General features: G+C 35.7%; 1 protein-coding gene across 1 annotated transcript in view; it reads right to left on the reverse strand.

Annotated features, from left to right (window-relative positions):
• Positions 1 to 18731, reverse strand: part of LOC121374355 (C2 domain-containing protein 3-like) — a 69012-nt gene that overhangs the window by 26822 nt on the left and 23459 nt on the right. Inside the window, exons 16-33 of the mRNA XM_041501455.1 lie at positions 17105 to 17357; positions 14688 to 14914; positions 13233 to 13365; positions 12751 to 12875; positions 11188 to 11289; positions 10580 to 10666; positions 9779 to 9883; positions 9212 to 9288; positions 8402 to 8454; positions 7310 to 7444; positions 6882 to 7010; positions 6205 to 6299; positions 5537 to 5671; positions 4613 to 4669; positions 3488 to 3577; positions 2326 to 2430; positions 1751 to 1931; positions 738 to 866 (exon numbers count right to left, since the gene is read on the reverse strand). Of these exons, the coding sequence (XP_041357389.1) occupies positions 738 to 866; positions 1751 to 1931; positions 2326 to 2430; positions 3488 to 3577; positions 4613 to 4669; positions 5537 to 5671; positions 6205 to 6299; positions 6882 to 7010; positions 7310 to 7444; positions 8402 to 8454; positions 9212 to 9288; positions 9779 to 9883; positions 10580 to 10666; positions 11188 to 11289; positions 12751 to 12875; positions 13233 to 13365; positions 14688 to 14914; positions 17105 to 17357 (2218 nt within the window). The remainder of the gene's footprint in view (positions 1 to 737; positions 867 to 1750; positions 1932 to 2325; positions 2431 to 3487; positions 3578 to 4612; positions 4670 to 5536; positions 5672 to 6204; positions 6300 to 6881; positions 7011 to 7309; positions 7445 to 8401; positions 8455 to 9211; positions 9289 to 9778; positions 9884 to 10579; positions 10667 to 11187; positions 11290 to 12750; positions 12876 to 13232; positions 13366 to 14687; positions 14915 to 17104; positions 17358 to 18731) is intronic.

The raw sequence follows: 18731 nt of genomic DNA on the forward strand, positions 1-18731 counted from the left end.
TGCCATCTGACACATTTTGGAGGAAAGGACAATTAAAATGCGAGGAAATGCAATCTTCCATGAGGAAAAGAGCTGATCCGAGGAGAATTCCCACCCCTGTTATATACAACCGGGAGACACCAAGACACAGGCCACTTCACAACTGGGTGACACCAAGATGCAGGCCACTTCACAACCGGGAGACACCAAGACAACGTTCACTTCCACACCCATTGCCAACCAGGGCAGCACATACAAGCTGATACCACTTGATGTACCCCAAAACACTACAAAGCCAGTGGACCTGCGGAAATGGCCTTCGACGCGAGAAAAAGCGATGCAGATGGGCGGAGAGCCAAAGGCGGTCAAGGTCACAGTAACAAAGACATGAGTGGAGAAAGATTATAACCTCACTGGTTATTCCTGAACTCGGCGAACTGAGGTTTTTTTCAATTAACATTGAACTATAATTTAAAAAATAATAACAATAAATAAAAATAAAATAAAATAATAATAATAATAAAAATATATATATTAAAACAATTGGAATAATAATATTATTATTAACCTTTCCTTGTTCTCTGTCTTTATAATTATTGACTTCTTTTTTTATATAAATATTTTTGTTTTGAGGGTGTGAGAACTTAAATTGTAAATAATGTTTTTTATGCGAGCTCTTTCACTAAAGTGATAAAAAAACCATTTGATTTTAATGAACACGCATGACAATGAACTACGACTATGTAAGACGGACACACCTGTTCTGTGAGTGAGAAGTCTGGCTAGCAGAACGGTCGACGTTCCCAGTAACACGTCTCCAGTTTTCTGAATTAGACTCCGCCCCGCGACTTCTTCCGACCCGGTCGCCACATACTGACCTACTGGACCTACAATTAGCAAACAATACTATGTGTACTGATGGAAAGAAGTAAAGGACCACACAGATAGCAACAAGAAATACTGACTGCATCAAAAATCAATTCATATTGTCCAAACTTGACTGGGAACATATAGGCAGCACATTCAACACTACAGGACCCCGTTCCACAAAGTGATCTTAGTGCTACGATCACCTTAAGTACATAAGGTAGTTATGCACTTAAGGTGATCTTAGGGCTAAGATTGCTACGTGGAACAGGGCCCAGACATTCAATCCCATATTACAACTTGGTATGAAATACAGACATTACTACGCTAGTAGTGAATTAAATTTGGTCTACAATTCGATGTTCCCTTATTTCTTTCCATCAGTATATATCTCTGCATCCAATACTATAGCAGATTTCATAATTTGATCTTCATCAACATGGCAATACATTTTTATCATGTTCTCAAAGAAAAACGTTGTTGTGCAATGCATTGCACAAGGTGTATGTTTAATGAATGGAAAATCAAAATGCTTTCAATTAAATATTTATTGGTCATTCGTTAACATTATGAGACGATTAGAACAATTATGGTGTGTCATTATCTTTGTCAAATTCCAACAATTACAAACTTTGCAGATGGTTTGAAATAATTTTATTTGGTGAACAAGTATATTTTTCTTTTATTGTCTAATCTATTTGACACAAAATAACAGGACATTGTGCTGACTGAAAACTGAGAATTAAAAATTAGTAGTAGTAAATATTTTTGTCCAACATTTTCTTTCACCATCACAGAACTACCATTTGTGCTGCTATTGCTAATGTACTATATACTAATACTGATTTGTATAGTACCATTTTGAAATTTCTCATGTAATTAATGCTTGAACACAACTACACACCTGCCAGAGTTCCTGGGATTTGATGCCAGAGTTCGAACGTAGCTTCAGCCGACTGCAGTATCTCAGCTAAACTTTGTCCATCCGTTTGTGTGTCTGTCCATAGCAAAGGACAGGGAAAATCCATGTAGTAAGAAAACTCTGGTGCAAACGTGCGAGCAATTGTTTTTGTGTGTCTTTCTCCCTGAAAAACAACAACAACCATAGTCTGGTTCAGTTAAATTAGTAGAATATAGTGGGGATTTTGGTAATTGTTAGATGATGATGTATATCACAGTCAGCCACTGGGTAGATTTTAATTTGTGATCATATATTATAATAAAGTAAGAATGGACAAAGGAGGCACAATTTTATTATAAAAAGATAACTATTGAAACTAGTAAATCTAAAAAACATAGTTTAATTAATTTCTGCAGATTTAAATAAAGTACAACAGCTATTGTCTAAGGTCAGGTTAACAAACTCTCTCTTGTGCAAATCAAAACACACTGATTGAAATACTGCCGTTTTCAATCCAATGCACCCATTTCTGTTTTATTGCAAGCCAAATAAAGATGGAGTATGTGTGAAAGACATACCTCCTTAGAGAGAAAGGAGAGTCTAATAGAGACGTAAGCATTGACTCCCACTTCAGCTGGGTACTGCATTCCACTGTCCAGTCGGGCAATATTCTCTGCTGCAGTCTACAAATACAACGTTTGGAATATGTAAATGTAAAAAAGTTAATAAACATATCACAAAGAACACACACAAAAAAAGATGATGCAAATAAGATTTTGGAATCTACTTTAACTGAAATGTCTTATGATACCCATCTAGTTTTTCATGAAAATACCATTAACTCTTCATAAAAAACTAATTCAACTCAAAGTAAACATAAACAAACCTCCGTAACGACAAATTTTACTATCATCACCACGTATCTAAACAACACATCACCTTATCTAGTTCCGTTTTAAAGACTGCATGTATCTGAAAACATTCTATACATGCTATCAATATACCTTTGGCATTAATCCTACGTGACATTCCAAATTCCACAGCACCAAAACCAACCCCCCGCCTGTTACAGACCCTGGTCAGGCTGCTGGTGCTCTCTTGCACCTGTTAGTGCAGGCGGTCCCTTCTCACACCCACCCCAACCCTTTCATGTCCTGGACGGAGGAGCCGGACGAGGCCGGCACCTGTGCCCATGACAGGCATGTGCTACAACAGCTTGCTCTGAATGTGAACGTAAAACCCTCTGATCTTACCTCATGCTATCAACAGTAATAAGTGACATTATGTCATCATCCATTAAAGGCTTTTGTAGGAGATATCGCTAGCACTACAATTTGCTATATCTCCTGCGATATTCTCCAAGGAGATATCACTTCTTATAATCTGGATTGGTCAAATTTTAATCACAAGACATTATTTTGTTACGTCACTGTGAATGTTTCAGCGCTAAACCTATCATTAGTAATGTCACACCACTGTCATTCTGCTAGTTAACTAGTCTACTGCTGCCAAATATAGTGACATTCAACCCACATTACTGACACTGTTTACAATTGTCGTAAATGAAAAGAATGATAATGAATAATAAAAAGAATACCCCCTCATGTCTTGTGATATAATTTATCAGCACTCGGCAAACCTCGGATTTCATACCTTTATCAACTTGTGCTGATAAATTATGACAAGTGGGGTATTCTCTATTTATCCAACACATTAATCACACACAAACACTATATCTACCTTGAGTCCAGAAGCTCGTATGACACCAACAGAGATACACACATGAGAACTGTTCAAACTGGCTGAGACAGACTTTACATTGGGTTCGTTCTGAAATTTAAAAAAAAAAAAAATCACTTGCTCATTATATAACAATGAAGTCATTGGGATGATCAAACTTTTAATTAGGTAAAACATCCACTTATGAACATTAACTTTTGCTTTTTGTGGTTAATATGATATTGTCCATAAAGAAGGTGTATCTAAAATGAAATGATGCCAACATAGATAACCAGAAAACATACCAGAAATCAACAATTAAAAGAAAAAAAAGAGAAAAAGAAATGTTTTATTTAACGACACACTCAAATACATTTTATTTACGGTTATATGGTGTCAGACATATGGTTATGGACCACACAGATATTGAGAGAGGAAACCTGCTGTCGCCACATCAGGGGCTACTCTTTTCGATTAGCAGCAAGGGATCTTTTATATGCACCATCCTACAGACAAGGTAGTACATACCACAGCCTTTGATATAACAGTCGTGGTGCACTGACTGGAACGAGAAATAGCCCAAGTTCAGAGTATATTCTCTGGCTTGGTGATGTTTTCAACAAATAATACTTGATAACGATCTGAACATCTACATTCAAAGATAAATCTAAATTGTCCAATATAAAATCAATGACATGGCTTAAGTTTCAAACTCAATTAAAGGAGCTATGTGTGCAATTATCTTTCAAAATAATAAATACCATGTTCATCCATAATATTTATTGAGTTTCCTTTGATGTTATCCTTTCAGGATATTGACAGGGCTAGCTCTGGCTGAGCAGAGCATTTCGCCAAATTATCTATTGAACATAACAAAATTTGAAAAACCTAGTAATTTTCAACAAAATATCAATTATTGCATGAATTTTTTTCGCAAAATTACCATAAAATTTGCCAATGTTTTCAAAATGTGCAATTGTCGATTTGGTGAGTGGCTGAGGTAGCCCTGATTGAACTAATTTTCTGTTATAGTATAAAACCAATGAAACACGGCTTCAAGATCCGACTCAAGATCAGTTTACCTAAATTTTACAGAATTCTTAACTAAAATGTTGTTATTAAAATCACTATCAGAGAATTACTCACATGGACAATATTTGTCTTGTAGTGGATGGTGATGTCTACCAAACCAGAATCCTTCACCTGAAAGTGGAATTAAAGTGTAATTTATCATTTGTATATGAGGATATGTAATGTTTATCCTACAGTGGCCATTTCTGTTAATCAGCTATCACAAGCTAATGATCCCAGCAAAATGGGCAAAGAAATATGTTGTACAGAGTGGAAGGAAGGAAATGTTTTATTTAACAATGCACTCAACACATTTTATTGAAGGTTATATGGCGTCTGACATATGGTTAAGGACCACACAGATATGGAGAGAGGAAACCCGCTGTTGCCACTTTATGGACTACTCTTTTCGATTAGCAGCTAGGGATATTTTATATGCACCATCCCACACAGGATAGTACATACCACGGCCTTTGTTACACAAGTTGTGGAGCACTGGCTGGAACAAGAAATAGCCCAATGGGCCCACCGATGGGAATCGATTACAGAGTGGAGACTAAACTTAAATAGCACCAGTAACCCCAACAATGCTAAGTCCAGTTGTCTTAACCGTATTATTAACATAACACTGATTAAATTACAACTTTCTATTATGAAACCAGTGCACAACAAGTATATTCTCAGCATGTTTGATAACTGAAAGTGGAAACAGACATGATTCAAAGTGGGTGGAAACAACCATACTTATGAATAACATTAATAGTGTGCACACTCTGTTTCAACAAGATAAGATCAATAATTGAACATCTGACTTGAAACTCTTTACTAACATAACATTACACTTCAAAACACTTTGTTTAAATTTTATGTTTTATAAAACCCAGCAAGATTGTTGGAGGGGAAATAAAATGTGTCAGTTATTGCACTGATATATTTGTAATATTTTTTTTGCATTCATTACACATTTGTTCATTATTTACAGTATATATATATATATACCTTTGTAGATACTTCTGTATCCCTGTCTTTCTCCATGGCAACCTGGGACAAAGGCAGCGAGAACGCCTGAGTGGACGGCTCCCCTCGTTTCTGCATGGTAACCATCGCACATAACTTGGCTAGAGGAAGAGTCGCCTGTAATCAAAACAGCCATGTGTAATAATTAATCATCACATTTTGTGTATGCATCGAATCCAGTAGCTTCAATAATTAAATGTCATATTTCCCATTACTCCTGTTATTACAAATCCAGTATCATTCTTTTGTAATTGGTCATTGTCATCTTCTTTCATTTATTTATTTTGCACACATTTTATTTTACTCTATATGAGCCAAAAGAAAGTGCTATCATATTAAAAAAAAAAAAATGTAAAAAAATTAATGAATTAATGTTTCACAACACTACAGCACAAAAAATATGTTAGCTATTGGGTGTTAAACAAAAGTAAATATATGAATGAACTGAAAAACATGTAATTCAATCAAATCTGGACATTATTAAAATTTAAATAAAAACTTTATATATTCATAATTATATCATGCAAAAACAACCTATGTATTTAGTTTACATTAAATAACAAGTGGCATCAGCACCTAACCACATGTGTTAAAAGTTGTGTCTTGGAGATAATACAGAAATGTGTATTTGTCACAATAACACAAATTACCTTTGCGATGACTTGATCTCGGACATTCGGATGATAGTGTCGACACCAGACTTCAAATGGAAGACCACCGATTCCACCTCCCGAGTTAGAACATGCTAAAAGAAATCACAGTATTACTTATTTACAGGTCAATATGTAACTGTAATACCAAGGGAACACAACAGAAGAGGCTGGCTTACAACACAAATTTAAAGATAATAGCCAAGAACCTAAAATGAAAACAAAATATTACATGATCTCTAAGAACCTATGGCATATGCCAGACTAAACCAAGCATTTATTATAAACTATATAAGGAAGGAAGGAAATGTTTTATTTAACGATGCAATCAGGGGTGCACAGTAGAAGAATTCAGGCCATCCCATTGGCTGTTGGGATGTTCGGACCAGTCTATTAACTGTAGCGAATATGCACTAGTTTTGAGGACAGGTGATGTTGAAAAGAAATTTATTTACGGTATATCCTATATAAATAAATTTTTATGCTCCATCTGTCATAAATATGACTAAATAAAGATAAGAAATCCATATTACATAAATAAATTAACAATAAATCATCTTGTTAATGTTACAATAAGCATTGGCTCTGGAAATTTCTGGACATCAGCTATAGAGAAGCTCATTTTGCTGTGACAAATGACTCACTGAAATTGTGCACTTTGTTATGGATGTACATACCAGTAAGAAGTTCTCTTTGGACTGGTGTTCCCTGTGGCAGGACAATCCGATGTCGAGTCACGTCATGGAACGTTAGATCGGGAATACATAGAGTGGTCGCAGTCCTGTAGGATCTCATTGTCGGCACCACTGTACATAAACAAACATGCATCTCAGCTCAGATTTAAGGCAAAAACTAAAACACATTTGAGCTTTTTTCTTCAATTCAAATTCAGGTTAAAAAAAAAAAACATTAAAAAACATTTCAATTTATAAAAAAACTGGTAATATAATAGCTCAGCTGACATTTCTCTATCAATATAAATGAGTATATTTAACCAAAAAAAAAGAATTAAAAGAATAAATAAATAAAAGTAACCACCTGCCGCCTACTTAATACATGGCAGTTGTATTATTTCACAATGTATTTTAACGGGGATATATATTACCATGCTTAACATCGTTCTGTTGTCCTGCAGTAGGAAAGTGATACTGTACAAAGGCGTCGGCTTCACCCCAAATCATGTTCTCAAACAATTGTAGACCTCGAATTTCCTCAATCACCACTTCAAACACATGTTCCACTGAAAAACATAAATGAAACTTTTAACTGCAAACAATAAGTAACAGAACTCAAAAAACATACTGTTAATAACACTAGCAATGGCTGAATGGAAGGTTACACTGCCCAACTCTTTAATAAACCTGTGTAGTCACTATAGCTGTTGGTATTGGAGTTTATTAGAATGTGTCTAGCAGTCCTTTCATTTCATTTCAACTAATTTCCGTGCTAATATCCAATTAAGGTTCAAGCACGTTGTCCTGGGAACACACCTCAGCTATCTGGGCTCTCTGTCCAGGACAGTGGGTTAGTTGTTAGTTGGTTAGTTGGTTAGTGGTTAGTGGTTAGTGAGAGAGAAGAGGGTGTAGTGACTTTACACATACCCACTGAGCCCTTAAGAACTCACTCTGGGTTGGAGCCGGTACCGGGCTGTGAACCCTGTACCTACCAGCCTGTAGTCCGATGGCTTAACCACTGTGCCACCAATACCGATTTTGCAGTCCAATACCTCTGACTTTAGCATGAATAATTTGTTAAGAGTTATCTCACCCTCTGTGTATATTAGTCTAAACTCTCAACCCATCAACCAATTCAGCTTGTCTCTCTTACATAAGATGAAACTGCCATTGGTATAGCTTTCTGGGTCACTCAGACATACAAGCCCCTTTCTCAGGGTGTTTGTTATTTTTTAAAGTATAAGGTTGTTTGAGAAAGGAAGGCATCTAAATCTACCGAAAACAGTAACTACATATTATTGTAAGCATGTTAAGCATGCAGAGGTAGTGGCAGCAGTTGCCACCAACAACGAAAACAGCCACCTTCTGTCTACTAATAAACCATGTCTCCACATATAAAGAGATGGATTTCGAGGGGGATAAACATGTCAAAAAGGCATTTTCATTCTGCATATTAAATGTACATGTATTTTAATGTGTTCATGCAGATGATCAACTCGGATCATAACTAACAAAACACTGACCTGATGAACTGGCATTCTGCTGTCTGTCTCCAATGCTTGAACAGATGTCTTGTCTAAAAAAAGAAAACAATCACTGATATTCCTAACAAACAATCTGCAAGAGGTTGAAACGGTTTTCGTCATCTTAAGACAACCAACCATTTCACACAAAAAAAAGGTTGTGATGAAAACATTTAATCCAAGTTGTATATTCTTAACAAATGATCATGATGTAAAATATTATGCGTCATGAAAGGTAAAATAAAATATATTTCCCACCAACTATTCCATTCACTGTGGGTGGAGGTGGGGGATAGATAGGGAGGAGGTATTAATTTGTCATAAATGTTGACACACTAAAGAACATAGGTAAAAGTAACAAACATATTTAAGGCAATTGCTGAAGGTAGAAAGTGACTTTTTATCTTCAGAAAAATGTAGAAATCCCAAAGAACTCTCTCCTGTACTAGATGTATTGAGTGAAGGAAGGAAATTGTTTAACAACACTCAACACATTTTATTTACGGTTATATGGCGTCGGACATATGGTCAAGGTCACACAGATATTTAGAGAGGAAACCCGCTGTCGCCACTTCATGGGCTACTCTTTTGAATTAGCAGCAAGGGATCTTTTATATGCACCATCCCACAGACAGGGTAGTACATGCCACGGCCTTTGACATGCCAGTTGTGGTGCACTGGCTGGAACGAGAAATAGCCCAATGGGCCCACTGACTTGGATTGATCCCAAACCGACCGCGCATCAAGCTATCGCTTTACCACTGGGATGCGTCTCGCCCCTATGACATGAACTGGTATGTAAATCTTTACCTTTCAAGGAAGTTACTTGGTCGTTCAGGAGAACTGATGGCATCTCCATTGAGTTTTAATCTCTGTAAACTTGCAACCTGAAAAATAAAAAAGTATCATAAGGGCTCCATCATGCAGTATGCCATAAATTTTTATTTAACAAGTAAGCAATTAATTATTTAATCCTTTAGCTTTAATTAAGAGGTATTACAAATGGTGTAAGAATCAGACAACCCTAATTTAAAGCTTCTATACCGCCTCCCCTTCACCAATGCTAAACACACAACTACAGTTTTAATAAACCTGTGTGCGGGCCTTTAGGTCTTATTAAATGTTTCAGTTACTCCATGGGCTAGACTTCTTGATCAACAGCAAGCAATCTTTTATAGGCACCATCCCACAGTACACACCACAGCCTTTATTACACCAGTTGTGAAGATCTGGTTGGAATGAGAAATAGCCCTATGGACCCACCACCAGGGATCGATCCTAGATCAATTGTGAATCAGGTGAGCTCTTTACCACTTTAAATAATCAGCGTACTTTTGCGGTGTCATTCAAGAAAACAAAGGTTTTTTCTTTTAGTACCTGTTCTGCAGACCCCATGGCGAGCAGTATTCTCAGTTGGCCAAACTGAAAACTGGTGAACGGATTTGTAACAGCAAGAAAGTTGTCAGTACCGATCACTGGAAACTACAAAGAAAATAAACCTTATTACAACATGATTTTCAATTTTACCTTCAAAGAGGTAAGGAATTCTCTGTTTCATGCTTAATAGTCTAAGAAAAACAAATAATACACTGTACTGTTTACATACAAAAGAATAAACTTCACTTACGAGAATACAGAATTTAAATAATTTTACATCAACTTACTTATTAATTTTTATTTATATAAACAGATTAACATCAACACTCACACCCACACTCAAAACATCAAATATCTTCTTTTTTTTCTATTGCTGTAAATATATTGTGTACAAAACCCACAAGATTTACATATTATATTCTTTTAAAGGCATACTGTCACAGATTTAAGGAACTTATTTCTATAAAACTGGATAATAAATAAAAATTACAGTAATGTTGGAAACCAAATCTAGCTATCACATCACCTTAACTGAACCATGATGGAGTGAATTACATGTCATCCCTCTCGGGAATTTTAGCTTTTGAATTATGGACCATTGCCATAATTCAATTATTTTTACAAAATGTCATTAATAAATGGAGTATGGTGGTTATGAAGATGATTGAATAAAGTACATTTAGGGACAAATCAAATTATATTTGTTCAGGTAATACTTTGTTAGACCATTAAATAGGTCAGTGGTCTGTGACAATATGCCTTTGATGTAGGAACATATAACTAGATTAAATGCAGTGTTACCTGAGACTTGAGTAATGCTGTAGCAATCTTTACATCCTTGAATGACAGGTAAAATTGGTGTAAACTCAACTTGACCATTCCAACAAGCTGAAGAAATGAGAGTGAAACAATATATATATAGATAAATTTCACTTCTGACCCTAATCGTCTTTCAAGATCTTTGGTGGTCATAAAACCTACCGTAATACTGAACTACCAGTTGTAATATTTGCCCAATTAATTAACTATTATCATATAACCATTCCCCACAGCTAATATACCATACAATTTTGGCAATTGTAAATTCTTATTAGAGTTCCCCTACTTTTTTTAAAGAGTATATATATAACAAATTAATTCATCTAAGGTAGCACACGTAATTATTGTATGTTTTTATAATATATATATATTATAATGGGACAGTTAACTGCAAATTTTGTAAATAATTAGTAAAACAGCCCCCACCCAGTAAATGAATTCTTTTTTTTACTGTACAAAGCCCCATCCACCCCATTTATTTTAGATTAGATTAGATTAGGTATGGCTCTTTATCGTTGTAAGAAACTGATTTCAATACGAATACAAACACAATCAAAATATTTTTTCAGTAATCAAAGTAGTATGAATACCGTATCAGCTTCTGCTGTTGTCTTTTTGTCCCAGACTTCAATCACCATGAAATTGTTCCTCATTCTCTCCATTAATGAGGGTGTTATCAGAACAGGAACAACCTTTAAACAAAAAATATAATTTGTAACTTCGCATTGTGTAGTAATCAATAGTCGCACACATCACATTAATTGTCTAAAGTTCGCAAACCAATGATGTCATATTTTTCATCAAATGGATAAACAACATTTTCTGATTCACTGACAAAACTATGTCCGACAAGTAGCAACCTTTTGGTAAGTAATATACCCTTACTTTTTTTTATCAATAAAACAAAAATCAGTTTTCACTAATACCAAACTCAATGGTTCACTTATCAGTCCACTATTTAAAAAAAAGAAGAAAGATTGAAATGAAAATTGCCCCTTATGTCTGCTTCATGTATCTATTGATGCCATAGTTAAGTGACGGTCATGTGAAAAAAAAACGTATGCATAGACCGAAAGTATAGAAAGCAATTACTGATATCTCTTGGATGTTAAAAACATATTTTAATTCCGATTTTCATTTTTCAACTTTAATATTTAATTTTAAAAATATTATAATATACATTTTTTTTTTTTCCAAATCAATCAATGCTCAAGTTCTGTGTTGTATTCTCTAGCACAATACAAGAATTATTACTCAACTGCAATAACAAATGCATAAATTAGTGTCATAGAACAATAAGTGGTGCTTGCAAGGACTTTTGGAGTTCTTGAGGCAAGTTTATGGGACAGGACCATTGGGTGCATCAACAGTTAGGTTATTACACATGGTAAAATCCTCTGTTTTCTTTATACCAAGAAGTACGCTTTGTTGAACATCTAAAATGTATGTCATCCAATGGATATGGATATAACAAAGTGAAGTTGTTGATGTGGTCACAAACTATGCAGTGAATCTAGGCATTCGGCAGAAGGAAAACCCACTAAGTATGATTTAGTTCCAGTGAAAAGATGACCCGAATTGAAGGTAAAGAAACCACAAGGTTTGGAATTGCAGAGGGTAAAGGATACATCCGAGGAGTTGTTATACACGGTAATAGTTCCAGTACATTTGTATTTCTGTGGGTGTTGTTTCTTGTTGGTGTTTTTATCATTTTCACTTAGTTGATACAAAAAAAAAAACCCACACCATGTTATTTAACTCTAACAAGTATTAGTAATTTTGTGACGAGTATGGATTCGTCAATCCAGAGATGGGAAGTACAGGACAAGTAACAAGTACCAGGTGCATGACTCTTCGTTACATTGTACACAGTACATCAAAAGTGGGATCCATGTAAAAACTTGTTGTGGAAAATAAAATCTGCCGTGGATATTAATAAAAAATAGTGTGATGCTTAGAGTATTCGACAAACAAGGTAAGTAAATAATATTGTATTGCTTTTTCGGTTACACATGTTTACTTCACTGTTTATGTTACGACTTATGTGCACAACTATTGATTACACCACGATCCATGTAACATATATATTCTTGTGCTTGCAGTGATTTGCATATGTGAAGCTAAGCTTATGTTTAACAATGAGACATATTTACCTGTGTGAAGTTAAATTCCGGTTGAGGGGTGCCCCAGCACACACTAGAGCGAATTTCATCATTACACCAAAACATTCGACACACAAGGTAAATATTGCGAGTTGATACATCTCGAACACCAACACCTGCATGAAATACATGAACAATAAAAAGAAAAATTACTTTTGAAACATTACAACTACTTCTTCCATATCTAACACTACGAAATTCCACATAAAATATATGTGGATTTGCAAATTCAGTTTACATTTTGAAATACATATGAGATTCAGAAACTACATAAAGAACATTTGTTAAAACTTCAGAACTGACAAAAACCTATTCTATATGCATATTGATCTTCAATGTATCTAACAAGAAATTCTTACACATAACAACAGTGTCAATTCAAACAATTAACAACACAAGATGGATAATGAATGTTGAAGGATTTGTTTAAATAGTTCATGACTTAGGGTAGGAGTAATGAGCTGACAACTGACCGGGTAAGGCGTTCATGTGAGGCTGGTGTTGTAGCAGCATGGGTCTCTTGTGGACGAGGTGTAGAGGTGGTACGCCGTTCTGGCCGATGTTACGACCTTCTGGTATCATCAACAACAGGTGCAGCGTCAGTGCCTGAAATAACAGTTTGTTGAGACATACAGTGCATTAACAAAAACCTCTTGATAACCACCAGTTACAGTTTTAAGCTAATCATGTGGATTATCCAGCTGTTGAAGGGGCGGGACATTGCTCAGTGGTACAGCGCTCTCTTGATGCGCGGTCAGTCTGGGATCGATCCTCGTCGGTGGGCCCACTGGGCTATTTCTCGTTCCAGCCAGTGCTTCACAACTGATATATCAAAGGCTGTGGTATGTGTTATCCTGTCTGTGGGATGGTGCATATAAAAGATCCCTTGCTGCTAATGGAAAAGAGTGGCCCATGAAGCCAGCGGGTTTCCTATCTCAATCTGTGTGGTCCGTAACAATATAACCATATAACGGTAAAATAAAATGTTTTGAGTGTGTCATTAAATACATTTCCATCCTTCCAGCTGTTGACGTATCAGCTGACCAGTGTTAACAAATTATTTCATCCACAAATATTCAATCAAATGAGAGGACAGTTTGTTAACAATACCGTAGCACATTTTAAATTATGGTCATTTGGTGTTTAACATATTGTGAAATTTGGTCTGACAGTGAGAGGAAACAGACTGTCGCTCCTGTCAACTAGCACTTTTCCACAGACAGGACAGCAAATGCCACTTGGATCGTTCTCGTTTTCCCACCTCTCTTTTCGTAAATACATAGTCCAATGGATAACAGCCAATAAAATGTGTGGAAAGAAAAACATTAATGGGTCCACCAAGGGTGATTGATGCAATAGCCAACTGCACCTCTGGCAGCCACCCTACCACCGAGATATATCTCATCCAATTTTTTTTTCAATTAGTCCAAACGGTGACAGAAGAAATATGCAAACAGTGTGGCTTCTAGATTATGGTAGCCCCACTCTCATGGCTAGTGATATTCAGTGTCGGGCTAGTAAATAACTACTATAATTAGCCCGATGGCTAGTGGGAAAAAAAAACTTGTATTATTTTGTAAATATGAATATCCTGCCCCCTCTTCCCACCTCCCAATCTAGGGATTTTTAAGCTCTATCTCCCTCTTTAGGTGACATATCTGATTATTACTATTAGTAAAAAAATTAAATCACTGATCAAATGGCTAGTGGATTTTTATAAAATTCTAGAAGATCCGCCGAAACAGTGATCAGTGATGGAAGAAGTATGTTTTCTACGGTATCTTTAACTTAATCAGGTTGATACTACAGTAAAACTTTGTATAAATACATTTAAAAATGCAAATGTTTTTCTAACCTATGGTTATTCCTGACAAGAATAGGAGTAACTGGACCATGAAAGTTAGTTAAACAGCGAATCCATGACATACCTCTGTTTGTGATTGGAAGATGTTGGGCTGTGATGATGGGAACTGCTGTACAGACTGTACCGGTGAAATACGTTGTATGTGATTCACTGACATCTGACTGTGCTGAATGGGATTAGCCGATTGGTTGAAATTGTTTTGCACACCCATGGTATTAACACAGGATGTCACTGTTTGAGTTCCTGCTGAAGGTAAAGGACCCAAGGTCAAAGCAGATTCCATATGATTATCTGAAAACAAAGACAAAATATAGCCTTTAAGTGTACTGGTTTAACAACAATAAAACCTATATGATATTCAGTAGCCGACATTATGGAAACAGTGTTTGTTAAAAAGCACATGACCTAAAATTAAATAAACAAAAATACTTGAAAACTTTGCATAATGTCTTGAAAAGTAAGGGCTCCTGTGATCTTTTCATCAAAGAACAAAGTTAAAATTTGTATTGTTTAACGATACCATTAAAGAACATTGATTCATTAATCATCAGTACTGAATGCAGACCTGTCAACCCTCCCGGATTCCGCGGGAGTCTCCCGGTATTTGATCAAATCTCCTTTTACCTGTGCGGGAGGACAATTTCTCCTTTTAAATGACATTTTTTGTAAGCATAAAAAAAAATCGATCCTCTTGTCAAAATAACATAAGGGAAGTAACTCTGCCTTTTTTTCTCATTCGGAAAATGTCGACTACTTTCGGTTTCTGAAAATGTAACAAAGCGAATTGTCCCGACTGTTTAACCTTTGCCGAAGTGAGAATTGTGGGATAGCCTATTAATATTGTTAAAAAAGCACATGGAGTTTATAAAATGACGTGTTATTATAATGTTTGTTGTCATTGTAATGACTAAGAAGCGTGTTACCGCTAATTCAACAGGCTGTGTATTGACATTCAGTGTTGCCATATATAAAACTATCCAATTTAGTTCTAATAACACCTCTGAATTGTAAAATGTCTTCCCACTGGATTACATAATGCAACTATGATGAATCTGAACTGCCAGACTCCCGAGTTGACAGCGATACACACGATCGTGATGATGCATGTTAAAATCACATGTCACAGCAAGACAACGAAAAGACCAATTAACTGTATAAGCATACTTGTGTCAGTTAATTTTGTATGTTTGTGCAGTAAAATGTTGGCTATAAGGGTACACTTCAAGAAATTATTTTTGTACAATTAAAAAATGTTGTTTGACATTGACATAAAGTTACTCACGGAAAAGGGTATAATTCTGGTATATTTCACACGATGTCCGTAATGAGGTTTTTACTTATGATTAATGAAAATACAATGTTTATTGCATCATTATAATGATTTTAAATAAGTACCATGCCACTGTTCCTCATTATAGTAAAAATTGAATATTAATTAATACAATTTATATACACTTGTCTTTGGTAGCCTACTTAGGTACACTAACCACAAATGATAATGTAACGCAACCTGTAAGGCTGTAAGTGTAATACCGTAAATGTACTAATTAATTATTTTTTTTCTTGTTCATGTTCTTAACATTTTGGGATAACATATTTTTTTTTTTTTTTAAATGTATTAAATCATAATGATATTTAAACTTTAAAAAAATAAAAATATTATTCTGATTTTTTTTTTTTTTATGAATTTTGAAAATATTTGAAGTTCGTAGTAATAGTTTGACCGATGAATGGAATCATGAATGAACAAAAAGTAGTCCCGGCAGTATGTAATTGCCAATCAAATCTTGTCTTTTTAAAGCCAGCCAATCAGTGACTGTAGAAGCAATCTGCACACTGTGCAGAGATCGAAAAAATATTACCCCGTATATTTGAGCCCATATGGGTAATAATATATAGTATTCATATAACTTATTGTAATACTGTTTTTTTTAAATCTTGCGATTTTGGGTTAAATTGTGTGAATTTAAAAAATCTCCTGCTTTTTGACAAAATCTCCTGCTTTTTCAACACACACCTCCTGCTTTCTCTTGACCAAAGGTTGACAGGTCTGACTGAATGTCAAACATTTGGTAAAATTTCTGATGTAGTTTTCAGATGAAACATGATATATTTTACCATTGGCAGCAAAGGATCTTTAATATGCACTTTTCTAGACAGGAAGACACATACTAAAAGCTTTGAAATACCAGTCTGTGTCTTTGAAATGATGAAATACCCTCTAAAAATAGACCAAAACTTGACTCCATAACTGTTACTTCTCAGACACACTTGTTTTTTTTTAAATATAAGAAATGCATTTTGTGATATTAAAAACACTAGGATGACCAAAAACACTTTGAATGTACGGAAATGGATAATCTAAACAATAAAATCTAAGTAATGTATGATTTCAGTTATCAAAAACGGCTCTAATATTAAAAAAATATGCCTTAGTGTTTAAAAACTAGGGTATGTCCCTTTAAAACTGAAATAACTTACTGTTAATGTTATTTCCAACATGCTGATTGGTTTGTCCTGAGTTGGCTTCTATCCCTCGTGGAAACGTCACCTCGCTGGAGACAGGACCTACAGCTTGTGGCAGTGCGGCAGTCCGAGGAGCCGGTGGGGGTGGTGGGCGTTGTGGTGGTGCTACTACAGGCACTATCTTTACCTTACCAGTGAGCTCAGCTAGTTTTGTCTTGGCCATGGCTGTGGCAAACTCCTTGTGATCAGATGCCAGCTCCACTGTCAACTAAACAAACAGTGAATACGTCATTTCATTTTCATTTCAACTTATTTTCGTGCTTATATCCAATTAAGGTTCATTCACACTGTCCTAGGCACACACCTCAGCTATCTGGGCTGTCTGTCTAGGACAGTGGGTTAACTGATAATTGTTAGTGGTTAAAGAGAGCAAGAAGAGGGTGTAGTGGCCTTCCATTGAGTCGTTAAAACTCGCTCTGGGTGGGAGCCAGTACCGAGCTGTGAACCCTGTACCTACCAGCCTTATGTTCGATGGCGTAACCATGACACCACCGAAACTGATGTGAATATATTAACGAAGAGTTACTGGTAACCTGCCAATAATGATCATTATCACACCAGCTGTTAATTGCATGTCTAAAACGTACTGATACTAATTAATGTCTAAATAGTTAAAAATTACAACAGCCTATGATATCAATGAGCTCTAGTGGTGTTATTAAGCAAAACAAACATTAACTTTAATGTCTAATAACAATTAGTGACAAACATATTGGACTAGATGCAGCATTACATTTAAAGCTGCAATCTTAAGTGTAGTATTTTGACTATTTACAAAAGACCATCCTTCAACAGTGCATCATTCATTATCTCTGATAGTAGGAGGTGGTTTGAAAAAATTAGGTGTCTAAACCTACTGAATGCAGCAACGGTGTTTACATTAGAAATTAGGTGGAAGGTGGTCCTGTCATGGATGGAGGAGCCGGCATCGGCCGACACCTACACCCACGACAGGCATGCGCTACAACAGCTTGTTCTGAATGTGCACATTAAACCCTATGACCTGACCTGACCTGACCTGTAGGTGGCAGTTACCTACTAGTTAACAATCTGCACCATGTTGTTCACCATCAATGAAAGTAGAAGGTTGTTTGAGAAAAGTACTCAGCTATATCTAACTGAGAGCAATGATATGTATAATTGTAAGCATGGAAAAAGTATGCAGTGCTGGAGCTGGCAAATATCGACACCTACCGACCACTAATAAACACCGATTTATATAGTAATTTTTTAGTCGCAAGACATTATTTGGCTATTCTCACTAATAATAATAATACAAGTCACATAAAAAGGTACTACAGTGAAACTCCTCCAAACCGGACACCCACGGGACCAAGTAAAATGTCTGGTTTTAAGAGGCATCCATTTTAGAGAGGTTCTCTTCTGCACAGATAGTTAAAAAGGGACCATGAAAAACGTCCGGTTTTGAGGGAATTCCGGTTGACAGAGGGTACGGTTTTGAGAGATTTCACTGTATTCTCCATTTTAATATTGAGTTAAAAACGACACCACTAGAGCACACTGCTAAATTAATCATCGTCTATTGGCTGTTGAACATTTGGCAATTCTGACATATAATCTT

Source organism: Gigantopelta aegis, chromosome 6 (assembly GCF_016097555.1).
Source record: "Gigantopelta aegis isolate Gae_Host chromosome 6, Gae_host_genome, whole genome shotgun sequence".
Lineage (NCBI taxonomy): Eukaryota > Metazoa > Mollusca > Gastropoda > Neomphalida > Peltospiridae > Gigantopelta > Gigantopelta aegis.